The 26,374-nt window shown below is 41.1% G+C and overlaps 2 protein-coding genes across 2 annotated transcripts; one reads left to right on the top strand and one right to left on the bottom strand.

Moving 5' to 3' along the window:
- Positions 1–7,376: 7,376 nt before the first annotated feature.
- LOC130083737 (intelectin-like) lies at positions 7,377–10,500 on the bottom strand. The gene is made up of 6 exons (XM_056248746.1): positions 10,450–10,500; positions 8,799–9,059; positions 8,514–8,672; positions 8,294–8,414; positions 7,919–8,022; positions 7,377–7,760 (listed from the first exon to the last, which is right to left on the bottom strand). The coding sequence occupies exons 1-6, from the start codon at positions 10,498–10,500 to the stop codon at positions 7,611–7,613; spliced, it is 846 nt and encodes a 281-aa protein (XP_056104721.1). The 3' UTR covers positions 7,377–7,610.
- Positions 10,501–18,680: 8,180 nt separating this feature from the next.
- Positions 18,681–20,941, top strand: LOC130083760 (intelectin-like). The gene is made up of 8 exons (XM_056248770.1): positions 18,681–18,738; positions 18,895–18,982; positions 19,099–19,206; positions 19,283–19,530; positions 19,657–19,815; positions 19,915–20,035; positions 20,307–20,410; positions 20,569–20,941. Exons 2-8 carry the CDS (start codon positions 18,898–18,900, stop codon positions 20,716–20,718), a joined length of 975 nt encoding a protein of 324 aa, XP_056104745.1. The 5' UTR covers positions 18,681–18,738; positions 18,895–18,897; the 3' UTR covers positions 20,719–20,941.
- Positions 20,942–26,374: the final 5,433 nt, after the last annotated feature.

The raw sequence follows: 26,374 nt of genomic DNA, 5'->3' as shown, positions 1-26,374 counted from the left end.
ATAAAAACCTATGGTGGATAGGCCTATAACTGCAGTAGGTCATAGCATCACTTGTCATAACACAGTTGATCCAACTGTGTATTTTTAATTTTTCAATTCAAGAGAGTGAAGCCCAACTGAGATAATTTAATCCGTGCAGATCTACACTGTAACGTTTATATTTAAATTAACAAAAAACACAAAATTGTCAAGTCTATGGACGGGTTATTAATGTGTAAGCGTCGATTTAATGATGTTATTTCGCAGTATATCCCTCTACTGGACGCATCAGGAACAACAGGGCCGTAAAACTCACTGAGGGGTGATGATCTCTGAACCCATGAATCATGCATATTCACTGAGAAACATTGAACAAGTGTCTATGGGTTTTTTTACCCATGTTTTTACCCTATGGTTTTACCTGATCTCTGATCAGTTTTATACATCTGTGGACGTTTTAATAATCTCTCGTGTAATGGAAATCATATTTGCATAATTAAAATGAATAATAGTAGTTAAGGCCTTGTTGGCCTGTTAAGCTGAGCCATCCATGATGGAACAAAGCCCTGAACATTGATAAAAGAACATATTATACAGACACTTGTTATTTAATCTTATTAGATAATCAGTTAATTGCATTTGACAAATTTTACTTTCAATAAAGCATTTGCTATAGGTTTGTAAAAGGTGTTATGCATGTTTGACCGGAGTTTGTTGCATTACACAGTTCTGGCCAGCAGAGGGCGCCAGCGTGTCGCGTTTCGAACACGAAACAGTGAATCATTTTGCAAAGCAATTGGTTTAATTGATTCTAAGCTTTGAAAAGCTTTCTTTCTCCCATCACTAATTTGAAACCAAAAAGACGGTTATAAAGAACCCTAAACTGTAACACAAAGAACCATTTCAGCATTTAAAGGGTTGAATCAAATGACTTTTTTCAAGTAGAGTAGGCCTAACTAGTAAAGTAGCACAATACTTTTAAATTTATAATAAAATATCTGAGTTACTTTTTGAAATTAGTAACTCAAGTTAGGCTACTTTGTTTTCCCATTTATTGACTGACAGCTCTCCTGTCCCCATGTTTACAACAACCGTGAGTAAGTGCAGAGGTGATGTGTGTGAACATGATGGTTATTGCAGTTCTGGACTAAATGTGAGCATGCATTTACTAATCTCTCTTGCACAAAAACAGATTCAGTATTCCTCAAAATGATCCTCCAATAATAAAATAGGCCTATGTTATATAAAACAAATAGTGATTTCTTTGTTTTATTTATTAGTTCGAATAAATGTAACTCAATATTTTACCTGTAAAGCTGAATAATCGATTAACCCCTTAAACTCAGGGCATTTTTAGAGCTGTTGTTTTCCGAGTGACACACAAAACTAAAGACTCATAACTCCAAAACTTTAGCAAGGAGAGTCAAAAGCTAGGTGTCGTTTGATAGAACACTTTTTACATTTTTAGAAAATATAAAATTACATTAGGACATTCTCATGCCGAGAAACTGCTGATAAAAGACAAAATATATATAAATATATATTGATATATTTTTTGATTTTGCATATCTTTCTTATTTGACATGGAATAACTCCGGAAGGAAATAATGTAGGAGGAAAATGATCAGTTCTTCGTTTAAAAAAAAAAAGAAAAAGACTAAATTCACACACTTTTACGATGTTTTTGGGACTCAAACTGTTGGACAGCTAATTCAGAAAAAATTAGGGATGCACCGAAATGAAAATTCTTGGCCGAAACCGAAAACCAAAAAAGAGGAACCCAAGGCCGAAAAAACGAAAAACGAAACACCGAAAGCAATTATGCCAATTATAAGTACCATTGCATTTATGGTTATGACTGTGTACAAACTTTACTAAAATCAAGGCATTGCAATTGCATAAATTAACATTTTCAAAGAATAAATCAATTACAAATTATGCAAATATTTATTTAGCACAATGCACAGTATAAAATAAAATTCAAACTAAAATGTTTAACTTGACCCCACTCATGTGTACATTAAATAATAATCTGCTGGCCTGCAGAAAGGTTTTAAAATGAAATGTTCTCTCATAAAAACAAAGCCGAGCACGAACTTCTCATCACACCAGCACCCAGTTTGCAGGTCTAAATGAGTTGATTACATTTTTAAAATGAGCATACACTAGCATAAAAAGCCATTTTAATGAACAAAAGTCCATGTTTAATACAAATGTACACGAAACTTAAAGGAGTCATAATGTAGTATTAACTTTGATACCCACGCTCTATTATAGTCATTTCATGCCCTTCTAAAAAAGAAAAATTGGAAAAAAATAAACACAGAGCTCGTTTGACCCTTATTACTGAATGCATTATTGTCTCGCGAGATCTGAAGCGAGGTTTTGGCTGTCGTGGACGGTCATTTTAATAATGCAAATGAGGGGCGCATTGATTGGTGGCAGGAAGGAGGGGGCTTGACACCGCAGGCAACTTCAGCATATCATTCCAAAAAGAGATCATGGCGCAAGTTGTTAATGAACCCGACCTGGCCGCGACATACGGGATTCAACCGTATATGTTTGAGCCAGACTCTGAACCAGAGCTGGAAACGGAAGAGGAACAACAGTCAATTGAAGGACGTCTACATCAACATGTCTCTGAATGGTAAAGACAATTTTTTTGACTGAGACATACATTAACATCAGTAACGAGCTAAAACGTTTTTTTGCTATTTTCTCCCACATAAATTTAGCTTTAATTTAATGTAGATTACATTAACAGAGATGTAGTCTACTTTATTTTCAGCTTACAGTGGTTATAGAGATTAACGTTTGCTATAATGTGTTGTTTTTGCCTTTTTTGACGTTTATTTAATCATTTTCATCTGCAGACATGTAACGTTATGTTTTTCTTTGTTTATTAATTCTTGACTGTTTTTTAAATATATCTATCCTTATCTATTATATAAAAAAATCAATACAATGATATGTTGTCATTGTTATATTATATACGATTATATTAAATAATAGCTAACGTTACTGTAGTCAAACCAACCACTAAGAAAATATCTAACAGTCATCAATTTCTTTGTTGTAACACCAAACTACCACAAGATGGTGCTAAGAAATAAAAAACAAATGTGTGCCATGACAGTCATCTCTTATAATATCGCAAAAAAAGCTGAAGGAGAGTTCAAAAGAATATCTAGTGTAAATAGCCTACATCCAACAATGTACATTTATTAATGTGTTTCTTTTTGTTTGCAGTTTTTTATTATTATGATTAGTTAAATTAAAGGTTCTCTAAGTGATGTCGGGTGACGTCACTTCTTGTTGACGTTTAAAGTATTGTCAAACAAAACGGAGGCTAGCTAGACCCTCCCTCCTCCTCATCCGCGCACTAACCCCCCAAACCCCGCCCCCAAGTCCTTCTTGTCGGTGATTGGCTGGAACTGTTTGTCATGTTTCGTGGAGCGGGTTGGCCCAGTTTGTTTTTGTTGCTGTTTGTGGAGCCTGGGCTGTCTACAGAGATCGCGTTTCTTTACAGTGTGTTCAGGGGACAGGCAGCCAGTGGATAGTGAGGAGATGTTTGCTGTATGTGACAAAAAATGTTTTGGCCTAAAAAACGCGTGACATCGCTTAGAGCACCTTTAACACAAATTAGGATACATTGGCAAAAAAAATTATAACCGATGAAACCATGGTGTACGGAGTTATATAGAGCTAATTAATATATAGCCTATATCCAAGTCTTTCGACTCTTCTGTTTTGATAAGGTAATGTAGTTTGACATACAATATACTGGGACCAATGCTAATTATAAATGTAACATACGGTACAAGACGTGGTTCTTTAAACAAATTAATTTAACTACAGTATAGTGATGTGCGTTTCCGAGACACTGCTTCATGAAGCTTCGAAACCTCTTCGAATCTTTTGTTTTGAATCCGTAGTTCGGAGCGCGTATCAAACTGCCAAAGTCACGTGATTTCAGTAAAAGAGTCACACGTCAGTGGTTCGGTTCTTGGGCCTCTTCTCTTCATCATTTACATGCTTCATCTATGGTAACATTATCCATCATCATGGCTTTAACTTCCATTGCAATGCAGATGACACCTTTACATCAGTTCTCAATGCAATGCTCCTTTCCCCACTTACTCCATATCAGCTTATATTGATGATAGTGTAATGTGGGTGGCGTTTTGGGATATTGTCTTGGCAACTAATTATTGAGACTGATTGAGAAATGAGAAACACCGGGGCGGGAGTTGTGTATTGAGAGGCTGGTGCTGCGTCCCAATTCGCATACTATCCGTCCTAAATAGTATTCGAAAATAGAATTAGTATGTCCCAAATCGTAGTATGTTGAAATGATTGTCCCAAAGAGACCCGGATGGTCTACTATATCCGGTCAGAATCCGAAGTGCAGATCAATGCGCACTCTAACGGCTGATATTGCCCACAACCCATCGCGCGTTGGACGAGGATTCGGTTAGAACTACAAACACGAATGAAAAGTGTTCAAAAACTACAGACATGGAGGACGCGCGAGTCCGACGGTTATACGCACAACCGGCACATCCGGGAACTTAACTGTCAATTTCGTCCCAGCCCCTTTTTGGGGGAAAACAAACTAGACTTCCCATATAGACTTTAATACAAAATAACGGCAAAAACCAACGTCCGTACACAGCCGGCAGGCGTAAATAACTTAAGAAATCAATTATATAAAACATGTCAAGTAATTATATATCCACCCTGCCTGCCATAGAGCGTGAAAGATACATACACAAACTTAATTTGGTCAATTTAAAAACACGTCCCTTTATTCTCCCAGCGTCAAATTGGTGTAACAACCCCACCCAGTGGGGTTATATATATTATAAGATATATTATAATGTATATTATAAGGCATAATATATACATTTAAAGATGCTTACATTCAAAAACCATTAAAATCATTCACGGGCTTACCATGGTGACTCGATGAGGTACGACTACGAGTAAATGTCCGGGAAAGACACCTCTGGCCACTGGGTGGGGTTGTTACCATGCATAGACAGTAAAATAATTAATTATTAAAATAAATAATTTGAGGCTGGGAGAATGAAGGGACATGTTTTTAAATTGACCAAATTAAGTTTGTTGATGTATCGTTCACGCTCTATGGCAGACAGGGTGGACATATAATTACTTGACATGTTTAATCTTAGTGATTTCTTAAGTTATTCACGCCTGTCTGCTGTGTACGGACGTTGTTTTGTGACGCTATTTTGTATTGAAGTTTATGGGAAGTCTAGTTTATTTCCCCCAAAAGTGGGCGTGAACCTTTTCAGAGACATTCTATGACGCAGCGCCGGTTGTGCGTATGTAGAGAGGTTTAGATAAAGGGGTCGTTTGAGTGATTAATTATCAGTATTTAACCTGACGAAAATGTATTTATTCAATGTTGTCCACATTATATTGCATCTGCAGCAGCATTGTGAACTTTTGCAAAGATACGTTTAGCCATTAACTTTTAAATGCATTATTATATTCAAATTCCAAACACATGAGGAGAGTCTCCGCATGAAAGACCCATGACTGGCAGATGAACGTGCGACAACAATTCTCTCCGAAATGGTAAGAAGTTATATTAGATTGAATGGAGGATTTTAACTGTGACGAGATGATTGGGCAGTTTACGGTGATAGGATGCACGCGACAGATCTGTCCGTTAAAGATGACGAAGTAGTATGTCCCAAAGCTTGCCTACTCTTTTGCTACACACTCAAAAGTATGTACTTTTTCTTCACAAAAAGAGTACATACTTTTAGGGCGTAGTATAAGTAGGCGAATTGGGACGGTCAGGAGTAAAGATAGTTTGCGGTTTGATTTTCAGTTTTCGTTTCGCTGTGGTCCCGCAGTGCGGTGTCGTGGACATGCAAATAATATCTCACGTCGTTATTCATGATTTGTGAATTTGTGTAACAGTGTTTCTCCTGGTCAAAATCTTTTTTTTATTTCTTTTTTTTTTTTTAATTGGGTATAGCTCCAAAAGTCGGTCACTTAGGAGTCTGAACCCAGTGTCACCTTGACATGCTCGATTTGTGAATTTCTTCACAGCAAAGCTCTTGTCTGTAAAACGTTCGCTAAGTCCGGTAGACAGGAATGTTGAAAATAGGCGTTTTTCATGTTTAAACAATGGATATTAACAATTTATAATAAACACACAGTGCTGGATTACAAAAACACTTGTTTTAGATTGAACCTGATTTGTGAAAACTTTCACAGGTCAGTTTGGGCCAGTTAACCCTTCCCTGGTTAACTTGGTCATTCTGATTTGTGAAAACTTTCACAGATTGTGAAAGTGCTATATTGAGTAACTTAACGGCTCTATTGAGTAACAGCTAAAGTTAGCTCAGCTTAGCTAAAAGTGGCATCCCCCCCCCCCCCCCCCAGTTTTCTGTTCCATGTGTCGCAAGTTCGTAATATTGAAATCTATTTGTAATTTTTATTGTAGGCCCTATCAATTGGCCACAGTCTTTGCATTTTTTTTACTCCTTTCTGACATTTTAGAAATGGAAAGATAACATTACCCCTATGCAGGCTCTTAAAGGGGTCATATAATGGTACATGCACTTTTACAAGATGATTGTACTGAAATGTGTTAGCATGTGTTAGCATTAACTGACCCACACTGATCTGTGAAAGTTTTCACAAATCAGAATGACCAAGTTAACCACTCAGGGAAGGGTTAACTGACCCAAACTGACCTGTGAAAGTTTTCACAAATCAGGTTCAATCTAAAACAAGTGTTTTTGTAATCCAGCACTAGTAATGGGGGTCCCGGATTGATAGGTTGAGCAATAGGATTTGCAATCGTGATAATATTCGTCAAAACATAGTAATGTTATTACTTAACTGTATCATGCTATTAATAATAAACTCAACATTTTGAATGTTACGCACCTAATCAACCCCATGCATCACCTAACAATATACTTCACCTAATCGATGTTTACAAATGTATCCTCTAGCGCATCTCATAACACCCGACGTCTCGTGAACACTTTCAGTGGTGATTAAGATCTCTAGTGCTCCACTAACATCAGTAACCAGACAGACTCCAGACAGTGCCTTTGAATATGCTTTAATCACGGCTGGGAGGATCTCACACATTTCAGAGAGAATCCCCCCAGCAAGAAGAGTACAGGAGATTATATAGGATAGGTACAGTAAAGGTAACATGACATACACTCAACATCATCACACCATTTTTCTCTAATATGATTGGTTCAACATGTGCAAATTCAGAAACCCCTTTCTCTGTTACTGTCAACGCAAACTTAGATCTACCCAGAACATAAGGTTGTTAGTTTGTTGATTACTCAATCTGTCATGGGACTATTATATTTCAGTAACTATAATAGCCGTGTCCTTAATTTTTGTTTTTTTAAAACATTGTCAAAGTATCTTGTAGACTAGAAGTCAAACTAAAGTACATTTTTAATCTGATGTCTGAACAGTATAATTGACAACCGCTGGATATATATCGTAAAGAAATACATTTGATCAAATAATTGTGTATGTAAAACTCAGGTGTTAATTAATGTGGAATATGTTGGAAAGAAGGAAAGGATGCTGGCGATCTCAGATTGCTGTGAGTGTCAGCGATAAAAGAGAAGCACGGCTGCATCAGTAATCTCTTTAGAAGTGCTCCATCCCACATTAGTGCCATATCCGTCCCAGTCGAATCCCGCAAAGTCCCCGCACTGCCTAGGGGACTCAGGAAAGTGTCCACCTCCACCAATACAGAACTGCAACAATAGGAGGACATTACTAACAAGACATGCCTATGCACTTCTTAATATGACATTGGTGCAGTTGATTTATTTACATTGTAAATGTATCAATTTTACAAATGCTGTCCATAGACAGTGATATATTAATTATCCAGAATATTATGTTTACTCACATGTTCAGTGTGGCAGCCGGTTGGTTTGACACCTGAGCAAAGAGCACTGGCGGCCCTTTCAACATTGAAGACTCTGAATGAGATGAATCCAGGCTGAGAAATTGCTGGGAAAATGCACAGAATATACAGTATCAGTGATGATAATCTGTCAATATACGTCCATGAACACACGACATGGCTTTCATTCATTAAAGTGATTGGATCTCAACAATGAAGATGCCTTGTACACCATCACTTAATAATACACAGATTTTCAGACACTGTCGACCATTGAAGCCACTTTCATTCAAAATATTTGAAAAAAAATATTGACTCAAGGGGTTTTGCCAGGCTGTTGTTGTAAATAAGAATTTGTTTTTAAAAAAAGAGCCATACCTCTAGAATGGGGACCATAGAGATTTCTGTTGTACTCCGCATTTCCGTTGTCATACACTACTGGAATAACAGGTCCATTATCAGTGATGCATGCCCCTATGCCAAACCTCACCGGGAATTTCTGGGGGGAAAAACAAAAAAACGGAGTTATTGTAATTTCCCAATTGTTGTATTTCTGTGAATGTTTCAAACTCAAAAATGGTGTTGAACGTTATCTGACCTTGAATAAATTGTAAAGGTTTCCCCCGTGGAGAGTTAGGAAGTGATTTTCGGTGTGGTATCGCAGGATGGAGGAAGCGCTCCAGGATTCCACCTCCATATTATTAGGAACGTGCCACACGGACACATCTTGTGCTGGGATGTCAAAGTATCCAGGATTCTGTGACAGAAGGGAAACAGACTATCGTTTCAGATTCTACAAAAACATCCTTTGATCATTATACTCGTGTCACTCTGTTCCTTCTATTTAACTATTGCTGTAAAACCATGAATGTAATAAAAACACCTTATAATCATCACTTGTAGAGGCGTCTGCAGTTCCAAATATGACCGTGTTTGCCCATGTCCCTTCACCATCAGGCCGGTTCGGTTCACTGCCCTGCTGACTAGACCAGCGATCACCAACAGTGCACTTTCCGTACATGTTGTTTTCATGAACACTGGCGACCAGCGTCCAGCCTCCGCCCGCAGTGGTCATATCACAGAAGGTCTGGTACAGGACGCCTCTGGAGGAGTTCAGATAGTACAGGCAGAGCCGGCCGAGCCACTAAGCGACCGTTGCAATTGCAAAGGGCCCCGTGGCCAGCAGAGGGCCCCCTGCTAGCTAGTGGGGGGGGGGGGGGGAAATCGGACAACGAAAGTAACATAAAATAAATAAATAAAAAGAAATGGACCTACAGCGCTCTTTATCAGGCATCATGATAAGCACAGAGTTGTTATTTATTTAGTTCTGTATTATGGCAAATCAACCGGGAGCTCCCCGCGAAGGCGCGCGCGCGTCTTGATCCCGACTGCCCCTATGATGTCACTCGTTGTCACTCGGTCAGTCAGTTAGCGACTCCGACGAATCGACGATGTCTGACAAGAAACGAAAATATCTTTCTGGCCAAGAAAAACGACAAAAAAGAGCCTGGAAGAAGAAGAAGCAAGAAGATAAAGGTACGTAAGCCTGTAGGCTTAATTTTCCGATTTCTGTAATATGGATAATCTGCACTAAAAGTCTTAACATTAGCCTAAATCGTGCTTGTATTAATTTTCTACAGTTGTTTAACTTACATGCTAATAACATGCTGCATAAAATTGGTTTAGTATTAGGCCTATACCATTTGCTGTGGTGTTACTGTTAAAGCATTTAACAGAACAATATAAACCCAGTTTGGATTCTACACTAAAGGGCTAACATTAGTTTACTCCTTATGTCCCCTTAGGAGCACTATTAAAGTATATGCTGCCAGTAAGCAAAGCTCCAGCTGTTGGTGAGTATAAAGGGGCTGTAAAATGATAACCTTCTGCATTTTAAAAATTAAGTCTAACTTTATGTATAATTATTTTCTTTATTTGGATTGGATTTTAATAGTTATATTGAAATGTTACCTTATTCTTAATATCGTTACTATTGATCTTCTTTGTGGTGTTTTAGATGTTATTGTTAATTTTGTTTATTTGAAAAATCTATTTATTATTTTATATAATATTATATTTAAATGTTATTCTATTTGCTCTATTTAATTTAAATTTTATATATATATATATATATGTGCTGTAGTTTTTTGTGACTCTTAAACTCTTGTGTCAATAAAAATGTATCTTTGTTCAGTGATAATCACTTTATCTGTCTTTTTATTCAGCAAGTTAATCAGTGTGTGTGTGTGTGTCTTGCACTGCCATTCAGCTCAGTGGTATCATAATTTTCCTGTTAGACATCAAACATAGTATATACAGTATAATATAGTTATATAGTATGGTATAGTTATAAGGTAGTCATTGCTTTTCTTTAGGCCTTAAAACGGTCAAAGGGGCCTCCAACCAAATTTTGCTTAGGGCCCCCAAAGGTCTAGGGCCGGCTCTGAGTACAGGCCATCTAACAACAAAAGCATCATGAGTCACTTCACCGCAGTTGTTGCTTAAGATCAAATATGAACATAAAATGAGCATACCATCATTAACATGATACTTTTTCTGAAGTTCTTTGCAGCTTCGAGCGGCATATCCTTTCTCAAGATTGATATCAGCTGTGTCAATATCTGGTGCTTCTTGTTGATCCACTGCAATGTAAGACAAAGATGTAGTGGAATATATTTTTTTGATTTTCAACATTTTAAGAAATTCATATCAAAAAAAAAATGTATAGTATACTTCTTACTTACAAATTATTACACTTGCAGTCTCACAGAGTGAAAGACTGAAAAGGATCCCAAAAAACTCTCCTGTAAGAAACATAGTCTGCAAACAAAAGGAGAAAAGCTTTTCACAATTACACTCAACACCGCAAAGCTGAAATTCTTATGTTATTAGATCCATGTTTCTGTGAAAGACTGCTTACTAAAATCAATAGGCAATACTTATAATTTGAAACTTCATTTCTATGGCAGAAGAATTCTTACGTTTGTTTCTTGTCTTGTGTTTCTCTCCTCAGAGTTGACGAGCTCTGTCAAGGCTTCTGGATTCTGGAGTCAGATAATAAAGTTCAGGCATACTTTCTATATTTATACTTACTCAGGAGTGGAATGAAGGAAAGGTAACATGAGGCTAAGATGAATGTGGTAAATAAGGGAAACCTGAGCCTTAGCGGAACAAGTGAATGTGTAAAAAGGTGCTTTGGCTAAGAAAATAACATTTGAATGAGTTAACACCTAAATTAAGCAAGACATTGATATTGATCTTTTATCAGGCTGTTATTGTCACGAACTGCTCGGAGACCAGAAAGTTGAGATCCAAATGCAGCTTTAATTAGGGGCAATACAGACACGTAATCCAATAAACAAGCAATAGGTCAAAACACAGGTAGGCAGTCCAAACAAACAAACAAACAAACAAACAAACAAAACAGGCAGGGGTCAGAGGCAAAAGAGTAATCCACGGAACATGCAAGAAATCCAAGAGACATGAAACCAGGGAAAACGCTCGGAAATGCAGTGCAACAACATACAAAACTTCGCAGTGAGTGAATGAGTGAACATGGTATAAATAGACCGAGACTAACAGGGTAATGAGACACAGGTGAATGCAATCAGTGATGAGGAGTCCGGAAATGAATGGTGGTGAACTTAATAGACATATTAAAGTATCCTAATGTACAGTCTAGGTATTGGTTAAACATGCATTGAGGAGAATATGTTAATGTTCTTCTCCCCCTCTTGATCTCCACACATTTGCCTCATCTTTCGGTTTCCCGTCGGTCGGTTTCGGTGTTGGTATTCCACTCATGTTTAACAATGCTATGCTCAGGGTATAAGAAGGAAAGGTAACTGTTGATCTTGGAGAAAGGCTTTAACTCTGCCACTCCCGCACACCGGTGCGTAACCTCATACTCTGAGAAAGGCTTTTATGGCCTCGTTTGCACAACCGTACATTATTTGTTACAACTAAGTTTTCTATACAGTGTGTTGTCCCATTCGTCTGTCTGTATATTTAAAACGTGATTGTTTGGAAGTTTTCGTCTCTGTCCTGCACTTGCCACGCCCATTTTTCTTTGCCACTCAGTTCCCCATGCAGTTCACCACACCTTCAACTAATTAGCCTCAATCAGCCACAGACTTCATTAGACAGCACCTGTACACACAGCCCTTTCCTTTGTTCATGCCACATGGAGGAATCCTTGTGTGTTGCTGCTGGAAATGTTCAGCGTCCTCACCGCCAAGCCCTGCGTCCTGTACGCTATGATGACTACGTCATGGAATATGGTCAGTGGCCACGACATCCTGCTGAAGCACCAGAGCCACCACCGCTTCACTCTGCAGACATCTTTGGTGTTGGACCTCAGTATCAACCATACGAGTCTGAGGAGGAGGAAGAGCCACCTCAACTACCCAACGAGGAGGATGAAGAGGAAGAGCTGGAACCACCGGAAGAGCTGGATCTAGCAACAGACACTCACTCACCTGTCTCCTCCGGAAGAGTCCTAGCCCCTGAGTACCCACATGACCCTCATGTATCCCCAATTCCTGACCCTCAAACTGAGCTATTACAGCAGTTACTAGAAGAAGTAAGAAATCAAGGTAGATTAATCCAGCACTGTATGCTTGGTAAAGGCCAATCCTCACGGTCTCGTTCAGGACCATCCCCTGAAAACCTTGGCCCTCAGTTAGTAGCCTCACAAGCCCAGTATGCTGCAATGCTACCACAAGTGACTATAAGCCCTTTTCTTCCCCACCTCGGCAGCAGCTTTCCTATCCACCTCCTGTAAGCTGTGCCCTGCAATTCAGCCCGTAGCTCAGCCCTGGCAGCACACATCCTTCTGACCATAGTCAGTTCCTTGCCACCTGTCAAGTCCCAGTCTCACGTAACCCCTTGCTCCCAGTCTACATGTTGTCACCTCAAATTTCGCCTAGAGCTATGGCCCACTCTGCCCAGCCAGCATACCAGCCCCGCAAAGTGGAGCCTCACCACCTTACTTCTGCAGCCCCACCAAGCCATTTAGCTCCCCCTTCAGGCCGACTGCAGTCATATAGCATGGTAGAAGGTCGAGATGGTCCTCACTGCAGAACATGAAATCCAGAGTGAGGAGTTGGATCCAGATCCAACTCCTCCCACCTTACATATACCTAAACCTGCCCATCTCTACCCCCTGATCCCTAACCCCACCCCTAATCCTACCCATCTCCACCCCTTAGATCTGAATCCAACTCCACCCCCTGGATCTCGTGTACTGCAATGAGGTGCTACTGAGAAGGTCCCTCATTCCCTGATCTTACCAGAGAGGATGAAAGCCAGTATATGATATTAAAGATGGCCCTATCCAACTTGTTGGACCCAGGAGAGTCGGAGCAGTATAAATATCACATCTTACTGGATTACTTAAAGGTAGATCAGGCGAAGCGGCTTGCATATGTTTATGCCCAAGATCCCTACACTCAAGCTATTCAGGCCCTAGATGAGCGTTATGGCCGACCCAGACAGCTTGCTCTGAGAGAGCTCCGGGCTATAATGGAGATGCCTGCTATCCGGATAGGGGATGGTAGAGGCCTAGATCAGTTTTCCCTTAGAGTACAGGCCTTAGTCGGTCTCCTCCAGTCCATGGGCCGTGAAGGTCTCTCCGGGCTTACCTGTGGCTCACATGTCGAGCGGCTACTAGAGAAACTACCCAGTGAGCACTTTTGTCAGTTTAAGAGAAGCATGAGCAGACCAGGTCCCCTTTCCTATAACCTCCTAGATTTCTCCTCCTGGCTGCAACAGGAAACCCGCTGCCAGCCCAGAAGGGAGAGAACCCTTCAGCCTGTCCGACCAAGGCCACCACCCTCTCACCCATTCAGAGCTACAGCTATACTTCATGGTAGCAAGACTTCCCAAATGACCTCCCCTAAAGTCCTGATAGCTCCTTCTAGAGCCAGTCAGTTTCCCCCCAACACCACAGCCACACGCTGTCCAGGGTGTGCTTACTGTAACTCTCCTGAACATCATGTCAGTAAATGTGATGACTTCCTCCAGCTCACTGAAGATCAGAGAACTAGTTGGATCAAAGGACAAAACGCTGCTGGCGGTGTGCACGAGACCACTTCGCAGACCAGTGTGATCTGAAGGGACACTGCAACCAATGCAATGGGAAACATCTGCAGGTCCTATGCAACATCAACCAGAGGCAAGTGCAGAATTTCTACCTAGACCATCCTAGCGATTGCTATAAAGTGCTGCTGAAGGTAGTTGAAGTGACCCTACGTAATGGAAACAAGTCCTTAGACACGTATGCCATATTGGATGATGGGTCAGAACGTACGATCCTCCTGTATCCTGCCGCCCAGAAACTCCAGTTGGTAGGAGAGTCTGAGAGCCTGAAGCTGAGGACTGTGAAACAGGATGTCCAGATTCTAAATGGTGCAGCCGTGTCCTTCACCCTCATTCCAAAGGCCCATCCAGAGAAATCCTATGCCATCAGGCATGCCTTCACTGCTGATCAGCTTTCCTTATCCGAACATTCTCATTCTGTGAAATCCCTCCTACACTCATCGCGCTACACTCATCTCCGTTAGATTCCCTTGAAGCAGCATGATAACGTAAGCCCCCTTCTACTCATAGGAGCTGATCATACCCACCTTATCACTCCAACACTGCCTGTAAAGTTAGGCCCCCCCGGAGCCCCTGTAGCAATCAAAACCCGTCTCGGCTGGACGTTACAGGGCCCTGCTAGATATATTGTTAGCTCTCCCTCCACCAAGTGTCACTATATCTCCTTTAAATGCCCACCTGATGACATCCACCACAATGTGCAAAAACTGTGGCAGCTGGACACAGTACCTCCGAGGAACACAAAATTGGTTGTCCGCTCTAAACAGGACCAAGATGCAATTCACCAGCTTGAGACTCAAACCATCTGAATTTCTGTTGATGACGTCCGACGGTATGTCACACCTCTCCTCCGAGCAGATCCCTGGCCCCCCCTAAAGGCCCCTAAGGAAGCCGTTATGTCCCGTCTCCGCAGCTGTGAGAGGCGACTGATCCAAAACCCCTCACAGGCGGAGACCTATACCAGAGAGATCCAGAAGTTAGTTGATGCTGGGTATGTCAAGAAGTTAACCTTATCTGAAGTAGCAGATGCTCCTGAGTTTTGGTACATACCTCATCACATTGTGCGTCATAATGGAAAGGACCGCATTGTATTTGATTGTTCTTTGTCCTATCATAATCAATGCCTGAATTCACAATTACTTCCTGGTCCAACCCTTGGGCCTTCCCTCCTTGGAGTTCTCCTCCGTTTCAGGCAGCATAGGATTGCCATCAGCGGAGACGTTAAGTCCCATGTTCTACCAGGTGCGCCTGCTACCCCGAGATAAGCCCCTCCTGCGCTTCCTCTGGCGTGACCTAGACAGTAGATCCCCTCCAACTGTATATGAATGGCAAGTCATCCCATTTGGCACTACCGCCAGCCCATGCTGTGCCATTTACGCCCTCCAGAGGATCGCCATGGATGCACAGGCAGATGAGCGCATTACCTATTCCATACAGCATTGTTTCTATGTGGATAACTACCTTCAAAGTCTCCCCACACCAGAGGAAGCTAAAGACCTCCTTCACTGCATGCGTGCAACCCTCTCCTCTGGTGGCTTTGAGATTAGACAATGGGCCAGTAATGACCCCAAGGTCATCTGTGATCTCTCTCCCGATGCTAGGTCAGACCAGGCAGAGCTCTGGCTGTCACACCATCCTTCCCTTGATCCCATGGAATCTACTCTAGGCCTCCACTGGAATTGCCATATGGACACCCTGAAATACAGGCACTGAGCCATTGAAGCTACTACTCCAACCATGCGTCACATCTACAGAGTTATTGTGAGCCAGTACGATCCTCTTGGCTACATCCTCCCCTACACAACAAGAGCCAAGATCATTGTCCAGCACCTGTGGGCAAAGGCAAGACAATGGGATGACCCAAACCTTCCCCACAACATCCTAGAAGCGTGGCTTTCCTGGGAAGGAAAACTCCCTAATCTCTCCTCAATAGTACTGCCTCGTTGTCTTATCCATTGGACAGTAGACGACCCCTCAGCCATCCAAGACCTGCACATCTTCTGCGATTCAGAGCAGTCTTATGGCGCAGTTGCCTACATGCGCACTGAAGATGGTCAACAGGTGAATGTGTCCTTCCTAATGGCGAGGTCCCGTGTTGCGCCCAAAAAACAACTATCTATCCCTCGACTTGAACTGTGCTCAGCCCTCATTGGAGCTCAACTGTTCAACCTCCTCCAAACAGAGCTCACCCTCAACATCAGACAGGCTACTTTATGGAGTGACTCTACCACCGTCCTCTATTGGCTTCTCTCAGACTCCTGCCGCTATAAGGTCTTTGTTGGAACCAGAGTGGCTGAAATCCAGGAACTCACCAAAAGCCAGGAATGGCACTATGTGGATTCCCAGAACAACCCAGCTGACGATCTGACTAGAGGGAAGCAGCTGTCTGATCCAAGTAAGCCTTGCAGGTGGAACAAAGGACCTAGCTTCCTCCTTGCAACCCCCTGACCAGTGGCCAACTAACCCCACAAGAAATCAGGCCGAAGATCCTGTAGAGCTACGTAAGCCCAGTTTCTGTGGTGCCGTATTTCTTGGCCAAAATCCCTCCATCTCTGACCCTACCCAGTTCACCACCTTCCAGGATCTCCTTGACTCTACCGCTGCCTCCCATCATGGGGTGGCAGAGCCTCCTGCAACACCATCGGCAGCAACCTACCTCGATACAGAGATTGCCATCCTAAGACAGACCCAGCTGGATTCCTTTGGAAATGATCTGGCATGCCTTCAGACCCACAAACCCCTTCCAAATTCCAGTCGTCTTCTCTCCCTTGCCCCGGAACTAGATCCAGTGCTACGCACAGTGATGATTGAAACCGAGGGTATCCTCAATTCAAAGCCCCTAGGTTATGTCTCTTCTGACGTTGCAGATCCTGATCCGGTGACTTCTAACCTGTTGCTCATGGGGCGGCATGAGCTGAGCAGCCGCCGTCAGTGGCGTCATAGTCAGATTCTCTTCATTCATTTTTGGGCCCACTTCCTAAGAAATGATCTTCCTTCTCTCCAGTCTAGACAGAAGTGGCGCACTGATAATCCTAACCTCCAACTAAACACTGTTGTTCTCATTCTTGACCCTCAGCTCCCCCGGTCCCTCTGGCCAGTAGGTAAAGTGATTTCCCGGCAAGGACGGCCGTTGTAGGGTTGCAGATGTCCAGGTGGGGGACAAACAGTACACAAGACCCGTTGCCCACCTCATCCCACTCCCTGCCCTACCTGAACCCCCGTGACCTTTCACTCTGGCAAATTTGCAAGGCAAATTTGGGGGCGGCTGTTTGGAAGTTTTCCTCTCTGTCCTGCAGTTGCCACGCCCATTTTTCTTTGCCACTCAGTTCCCCATGCAGTTCACCACTCCTTCAACTAATTAGCCTCAACCAGCCACATACTTCATTAGACAGCACCTGTACACACAGCCCTTTTCTTTGTTCATGCCACATGGAGGAATCCCTGGAAATGTTGTGTCTCCTCCTTTGTGTGCGTTATTGAACTATAAACACACACACACACACACACACACACACACACACACACACACACACGCCTAATAAAAAAGCCATTGTGTAACTAAAGTGACTGGACAAGACTGTTGACACCTCCACTGGTCTCAAGCCAGCCACCTACACATCCCTCTAAAGCCTCCTTTTCAATGATGTAACTTAATAAATAACTTTGCCTGCTTTAAATGCTTTGAGAATCTTTCCTTTTTTCACCGATAATGTCGAAAGCTAAAGTGATTATAACTTTTGTTATTTAAACGTTCAGGTTAAATCCTACATTTTCCTATCAGTTCTTAGAAAGACCTTTAACTTTAAAGAATAAGAGGTTAAAGAATAACAACTTTAATGGAGTCAGATTAATATTTGAATTATACACGTCATTCTTCAACTGCCTTTTGTTCCGATTATTGGTTCAAAATAGCAGCGTAAGCTTCCAGCCTTACAGTTAGAAATATGTTTGTCCAGTTTGTCCGACCAATCTGTAACTCACACTGTTTCCACAATGTTGCTTGTGTAAAAAAATATATGAATTTAACTTAATTCATTTTTTTAAACTAAAATGTGTAAGGTTGTGCCTCGCGCTCCCCATAGACATCTGGCTCCCGTTTGCTTGTTCTTCCTTCTCAGTTTCACATTCTGTACCTTTGTCATATGATAAAAGATCAATATCTATATCAATATAAATGTCTTATCTAATCCGCTTTGGCTAAGAAAATAACATTTGAATAAGTTATCATCTTTCAAGGAAGAACAAGCAAACGGGAGCCAGATGTCTATGGGGAGCACGAGGCACAACCTTACACATTTTGGTTTTGGCTCAATTATTAAAAAAAGTATTAAGTTAGATTCATATTTTTTTAACACAAGCAACATTGTGGACACAGTGTGATTTACAGATTGGTCGGACAAACATATTTGTTTTAAACCATAGTTTTAATTTAGTTAAAATGTTAATTCAATAACAGCCTGATGAAAGATCAATATCTAATTTAGGTGTTAACTCATTCAAATGTTATTTTCTTAGCCAAAGCACCGTTTTACACATTCACTTGTTCCGCTTAGGCTCAGGTTTCCCTTATTTACCACATTCAACTTAGCCTTGTTACCTTTCCTTCATTCCACTCCTGAGTAAGTATAAATATAGAAAGTATGCCTGAGCTTTATTATCTGACTCCAGAAGCCTTGACAGAGCTCGTCAACTCTGAGGAGAGAAACACAAGACAAGAAACAAACGTAAGAATTCTTTGCCATATAAATTAAATTTCAAAATATAAGTATTGCCTATTGATTTTAGTAAGCAGTCTTTCACAGAAACATGGTACCAATAACAAGAGTTTCGGGTTTAGTGTTGAGTGTAATTGTGAAAAGCTTTTCTCCTTTTGTTTGCAGACTATGTTTCTTACAAGAAAGTTTTTCGGGATCCTTTTCAGTCTCTCACTGAATCTATGGCTCTGTGAGACTGCAAGTGTAATAATTTGTAAGTAAGAAGTATACTATACATTTTTTTGATTGAAATGAATTTATCTTAAAATGTTGAAAATCAAAAAAATTGTATTACTATATATTCCACTACACCTTTGTCTTACATTGCAGTGGATCAACAAGAAGCATCAGATATTAAACCGGCTGATATCAATCTTGAGAAAGCATATGCCGCTCGAAGCTGCAAAGAACTTCAGAAAAAGTATCATGTTAATGATGGTACGCTCATTTTATGTTAATATTTGATCTTAAGCAACAACTGTTGTGAAGTGACTCATGATGCTTTTGTTGTTAGATGGCCTGTACTATCTGAACTCCTCCAGAGGCGTCCTGTACCAGACCTTCTGTGATATGACCACTGCGGGCGGAGGCTGGACGCTGGTCGCCAGTGTTCATGAGAACAACATGTACGGAAAGTGCACTGTTGGTGATCGCTGGTCTAGTCAGCAGGGCAGTGAACCGAACCGGCCTGATGGTGAAGGGACATGGGCAAACACGGTCATATTTGGAACTGCAGACGCCTCTACAAGTGATGATTATAAGGTGTTTTTATTACATTCATGGTTTTACAGCAATAGTTAAATAGAAGGAACAGAGTGACACGAGTATAATGATCAAAGGATGTTTTTGTAGAATCTGAAACGATAGTCTGTTTCCCTTCTGTCACAGAATCCTGGATACTTTGACATCCCAGCACAAGATGTGTCCGTGTGGCACGTTCCTAATAATATGGAGGTGGAATCCTGGAGCGCTTCCTCCATCCTGCGATACCACACCGAAAATCACTTCCTAACTCTCCACGGGGGAAACCTTTACAATTTATTCAAGGTCAGATAACGTTCAACACCATTTTTGAGTTTGAAACATTCACAGAAATACAACAATTGGGAAATTACAATAACTCCGTTTTTTTGTTTTTCCCCCCAGAAATTCCCGGTGAGGTTTGGCATAGGGGCATGCATCACTGATAATGGACCTGTTATTCCAGTAGTGTATGACAACGGAAATGCGGAGTACAACAGAAATCTCTATGGTCCCCATTCTAGAGGTATGGCTCTTTTTTTAAAAACAAATTCTTATTTACAACAACAGCCTGGCAAAACCCCTTGAGTCAATATTTTTTTTCAAATATTTTGAATGAAAGTGGCTTCAATGGTCGACAGTGTCTGAAAATCTGTGTATTATTAAGTGATGGTGTACAAGGCATCTTCATTGTTGAGATCCAATCACTTTAATGAATGAAAGCCATGTCATGTGTTCATGGACGTATATTGACAGATTATCATCACTGATACTGTATATTCTGTGCATTTTCCCAGCAATTTCTCAGCCTGGATTCATCTCATTCAGAGTCTTCAATGTTGAAAGGGCCGCCAGTGCTCTTTGCTCAGGTGTCAAACCAACCGGCTGCCACACTGAACATGTGAGTAAACATAATATTCTGGATTATTTATAAATCACTGTCTATGGACAGCATTTGTAAAATTGATACATTTACAATGCAAACAAATCAACTGCACCAATGTCATATTAAGAAGTGCATAGGCATGTCTTGTTAGTAATGTCCTCCTATTGTTGCAGTTCTGTATTGGTGGAGGTGGACACTTTCCTGAGTCCCCTAGGCAGTGCGGGGACTTTGCGGGATTCGACTGGGACGGATATGGCACTAATGTGGGATGGAGCACTTCTAAAGAGATTACTGATGCAGCCGTGCTTCTCTTTTATCGCTGACACTCACAGCAATCTGAGATCGCCAGCATCCTTTCCTTCTTTCCAACATATTCCACATTAATTAACACCTGAGTTTCACATACACAATTATTTGATCAAATGTATTTCTTTACGATATATATCCAGCGGTTGTCAATTATACTGTTCAGACATCAGATTAAAAATGTACTTTAGTTTGACTTCTAGTCTACAAGATACTTTGACAATGTTTTAAAAAAACTAAAATTAAGGACACGGCTATTATAGTTACTGAAATATAATAGTCCCATGACAGATTGAGTAATCAACAAACTAACAACCTTATGTTTTGGGTAGATCTAAGTTTGCGTTGACAGTAACAGAGAAAGGGGTTTCTGAATTTGCACATGTTGAACCAATCATATTAGAGAAAAATGGTGTGATGATGTTGAGTGATATGTCATGTTACCTTTACTGTACCTATCCTATATAATCTCCTGTACTCTTCTTGCTGGGGGGATTCTCTCTGAAATGTGTGAGATCCTCCCAGCCGTGATTAAAGCATATTCAAAGGCACTGTCTGGAGTCTGTCTGGTTACTGATGTTAGTGGAGCACTAGAGATCTTAATCACCACTGAAAGTGTTCACGAGACGTCGGGTGTTATGAGATGCGCTAGAGGATACATTTGTAAACATCGATTAGGTGAAGTATATTGTTAGGTGATGCATGGGGTTGATTAGGTGCGTAACATTCAAAATGTTGAGTTTATTATTAATAGCATGATACAGTTAAGTAATAACATTACTATGTTTTGACGAATATTATCACGATTGCAAATCCTATTGCTCAACCTATCAATCCGGGACCCCCATTACTAGTGCTGGATTACAAAAACACTTGTTTTAGATTGAACCTGATTTGTGAAAACTTTCACAGGTCAGTTTGGGTCAGTTAACCCTTCCCTGAGTGGTTAACTTGGTCATTCTGATTTGTGAAAACTTTCACAGATCAGTTTGGGTCAGTTAACCCTTCCCTGAGTGGTTAACTTGGCCATTCTGATTTGTGAAAACTTTCACAGATCAGTTTGGGTCAGTTAACCCTTCCCTGAGTGGTTAACTTGGTCATTCTGATTTGTGAAAACTTTCACAGATCAGTGTGGGTCAGTTAATGCTAACACATGCTAACACATTTCAGTACAATCATCTTGTAAAAGTGCATGTACCATTATATGACCCCTTTAAGAGCCTGCATAGGGGTAATGTTATCTTTCCATTTCTAAAATGTCAGAAAGGAGTAAAAAAAATGCAAAGACTGTGGCCAATTGATAGGGCCTACAATAAAAATTACAAATAGATTTCAATATTACGAACTTGCGACACATGGAACAGAAAACTGGGGGGGGGGGGGGGGCACTTTTAGCTAAGCTGAGCTAACTTTAGCTGTTACTCAATAGAGCCGTTAAGTTACTCAATATAGCACTTTCACAATCTGTGAAAGTTTTCACAAATCAGAATGACCAAGTTAACCACTCAGGGAAGGGTTAACTGGCCCAAACTGACCTGTGAAAGTTTTCACAAATCAGGTTCAATCTAAAACAAGTGTTTTTGTAATCCAGCACTGTGTGTTTATTATAAATTGTTAATATCCATTGTTTAAACATGAAAAACGCCTATTTTCAACATTCCTGTCTACCGGACTTAGCGAACGTTTTACAGACAAGAGCTTTGCTGTGAAGAAATTCACAAATCGAGCATGTCAAGGTGACACTGGGTTCAGACTCCTAAGTGACCGACTTTTGGAGCTATACCCAATTAAAAAAAAAAGAAAAAAAAAAGATTTTGACCAGGAGAAACACTGTTACACAAATTCACAAATCATGAATAACGACGTGAGATATTATTTGCATGTCCACGACACCGCACTGCGGGACCACAGCGAAACGAAAACTGAAAATCAAACCGCAAACTATCTTTACTCCTGACCGTCCCAATTCGCCTACTTATACTACGCCCTAAAAGTATGTACTCTTTTTGTGAAGAAAAAGTACATACTTTTGAGTGTGTAGCAAAAGAGTAGGCAAGCTTTGGGACACACTACTTCGTCATCATTAACGGACAGATCTGTCGCGTGCATCCTATCACCGTAAACTGCCCAATCATCTCGTCACAGTAAAAATCCTCCATTCAATCTTAAATAACTTCTTACCATTTCGGAGAGAATTGTTGTCGCACGTTCATCTGCCAGTCATGGGTCTTTCATGCGGAGACTCTCCTCATGTGTTTGGAATTTGAATATAATAATGCATTTAAAAGTTAATGGCTAAACGTATCTTTGCAAAAGTTCACAATGCTGCTGCAGATGCAATATAATGTGGACAACATTGAATAAATACATTTTCGTCAGGTTAAATACTGATAATTAATCACTCAAACGACCCCTTTATCTAAACCTCTCTACATACGCACAACCGGCGCTGCGTCATAGAATGTCTCTGAAAAGGTTCACGCCCACTTTTGGGGGAAATAAACTAGACTTCCCATAAACTTCAATACAAAATAGGCTCTGTTTACGACCCAAAGGAATGTTCACAGAACTGTGGCTCTCTCTGAATTCTAACCAAGGAGGAGAAATGAATCCTGTATTCATATATACACTCACCGCCCACTTTATTAGGTACACCTGTCCAACTGCTCGTTAACACTTAATTTCTAAGCAGCCAATCACATGGCGGCAACTCAGTGCATTTAGGCATGTAGACATGGTCAAGACAATCTCCTGCAGTTCAAACCGAGCATCAGTATGGGGAAGAAAGGTGATTTGAGTGACTTTGAACGTGGCATGATTGTTGGTGCCAGAAGGGCTGGTCTGAGTATTTCAGAAACTGCTAATCTACTGGGATTTTCACGCACAACCATCTCTAGGGTTTACAGAGAATGGTCCGAAAAAGAAAAAACATCCAGTGAGCGGCAGTTCTGTGGGCGGAAATGCCTTGTTGATGCCAGAGGTCAGAGGAGAATGGCCAGACTGGTTCGAGCTGATAGAAGGGCAACAGTGACTGAAATAACCACTCGTTACAACCGAGGTATGCAGCAAAGCATTTGTGAAGCCACAACACGCACAACCTTGAGGCGGATGGGCTACAACAGCAGAAGACTCCACCGGGTACCACTCATCTCCACTACAAATAGGAAAAAGAGGCTACAATTTGCAAGAGCTCACCAAAATTGAACAGTTGAAGACTGGAAAAATGTTGCCTGGTCTGATGAGTCTCGATTTCTGTTGAGACATTCAGATGTTAGAGTCAGAATTTGGCGTAAACAGAATGAGAACATGGAACCATCATGCCTTGTTACCACTGTGCAGGCTGGTGGTGGTGGTGGTGTAATGGTGTGGGGGATGTTTTCCTGGCACACTTTAGGCCCCTTAGTGCCAATTGGGCATCGTTTAAATGCCACGGCCTACCTGAGCATTGTTTCTGACCATGTCCATCCCTTTATGGCCACCATGTACCCATCCTCTGATGGCTACTTCCACCATGTCACAAAGCTCTAATCATTTCAAATTGGTTTCTTGAACATGACAATGAGTTCACTGTACTAAAATGGCCTCCACAGTCACCAGATCTCAACCCAATAGAGCATCTTTGGGATGTGGTGGAACGGGAGATTCGCATCATGGATGTGCAGCCGACAAATCTGCGGCAACTGTGTGATGCCATCATGTCAATATGGACCAAACTCCCTGAGGAATGCTTCCAGCACCTTGTTGAATCTATGCCACGAAGAATTGAGGCAGTTCTGAAGGCAAAAGGGGGTCCAACCCGTTACTAGCATGGGGTACCTAATAAAGTGGGCGGTGAGTGTATATATATGATTATATATCCACTTGAGAATTGTATGAACAATGTATCTAAGTCCCCTATTTCATGAGTTGCCTTTCTGTGGTTTGGTCTATGTTTCTCGACAACTCTAATCGGATAATGTTTCAAACTTTGCCAACTAAGGTTTAACCAAATCCATTTGTGGCAAGTTTGGTCTCGATAAACTCCAATCTTCGTTCCCCATTTGTTAATTGACATTACGTTTTGCTAAACTTTGTGACACATTAGTATTATAAGAATTGTGAAGATTCTTCTCTTAAACACCCAATGAAACTAGAGATTTAAATGCCTGGTTATAACACAAAGGGTCATAAAATCTTTCTCCAAAGGGACAGCTCCTGATTGAACCCTCTTCCAAAAGAAGGCGGAAACGTCAGGTCTTCAAAAGGACAAACCGCAGGCTTAAGTCTCTCGCTTACTCTTGTCCTCGTGTCATAATTTAACGTCTCGCCTCTGGGCGAGCTCTTCGCCTTTCTTTTTATTTGTTTCTAGTTTCGTTTGTGTTTTTCAGTTGTAGATAAGTCTCCGTGTTTAATTCCAATCGACGAGTGAAAAGAAAACCGCGTGACATATCTCTTCAGCAAATCCATCTACAAGGGACCTTTAAACGAGCGCGCTCGCTTTGAAGGAGAAACACGCGCACGTGACCACGTGACGCGCCGGACCGAGCGACGCACGCGCTTCTTCACCAGCCATGCAAAGATGTAACGTTAACTCCGCGTGATTTCCCCGTAGAGATCTTTATTTCTTTTTTGTTAGTCAAAGTTTTGTTTTCCGTAGTTGACTCAGTTCACTTCCATGAAGTGAAACGAACTTAGCCGAACTATTTCCCTTTGGTAATGTTACCCCAAAGACTTTGAACCTCCGTTCAACACGCGCGCCAAGCAGCCCACGTGACGCTTCCTCACACCCAAAGGACTCAGCTCACGTGGCCAGACAGGGCCGTACAGGAATGCCTCGACACAGAGAGACCATAACATAACTTGTGCCATTATAATCTCTTTATAGAGCTTCTAAGAAGCTTTAAGATGATGTTTCGTGTTGTAATCGGAGAGGTGAATGTCTTAGGAGGAATTCTGCCAATGTTCTCTCTCTCTCCCCCTCCTACTCTCTCTTACTCGCTCACGCGTGTAAGTTATCCATTGTCCAAACTTTACGCATTTCTCGTTCATTGATGTCTTATTGTATTGTTCATTGATGTCTATGTGTTTGTAAATACATATATATCCCGTGTAACCGTAGTAAATACATAAGTAGTCATGCCTCTATTAAATTAATTATACATTCATTTGATTGATGTACTGTCTCTTTGCTCAGTTTCAAGTCCCTTAAGTGCCAAAGATCTTATTGCTACAAGCTTACTAAAATTAAATATACCTTAAAGAGTATGTGTTTATAGGGCGGGAAACCCAATTCTTCTGGCCAGAGAATTGCGTTTCCTGAAATCCTATAAAGTAAGATGATATTGTGGATCCCACAAATATTATCCTGACAATTGAGTTAATTAATTTTGCCTGTTTTGTGGGACGTGGTCCGTGTAATTAATTGCAATCAACTTGTGGTTAATTGCAGGGATACACGTGCAGGTATGCAGGTAAAATGACATATCATCCCTTATCGGGAGATTTATTAACATGTAAGACTGATCTAATCCAAACATGTATGAATAATTATTAATTACCAATTATTAATTATGATATGCAAATTCCCCACGGATTAGATCCGCCCATGAGTCCTTACAATTGTATAAATGGAACCTTAAAGACTAAATGGTTAAGATGCTTTCTAGCAAACAGTAGCAGCTTCTGGTATTGTGT

The sequence above is a fragment of the Rhinichthys klamathensis genome, unplaced genomic scaffold (assembly GCF_029890125.1).
Source record: "Rhinichthys klamathensis goyatoka isolate OS25496 unplaced genomic scaffold, OSU_Roscu_1.1 h1tg000058l_1, whole genome shotgun sequence".
Taxonomy (NCBI): Eukaryota; Metazoa; Chordata; class Actinopteri; order Cypriniformes; family Leuciscidae; genus Rhinichthys; species Rhinichthys klamathensis.
This window is presented reverse-complemented; position numbering and strand designations above follow the sequence as displayed.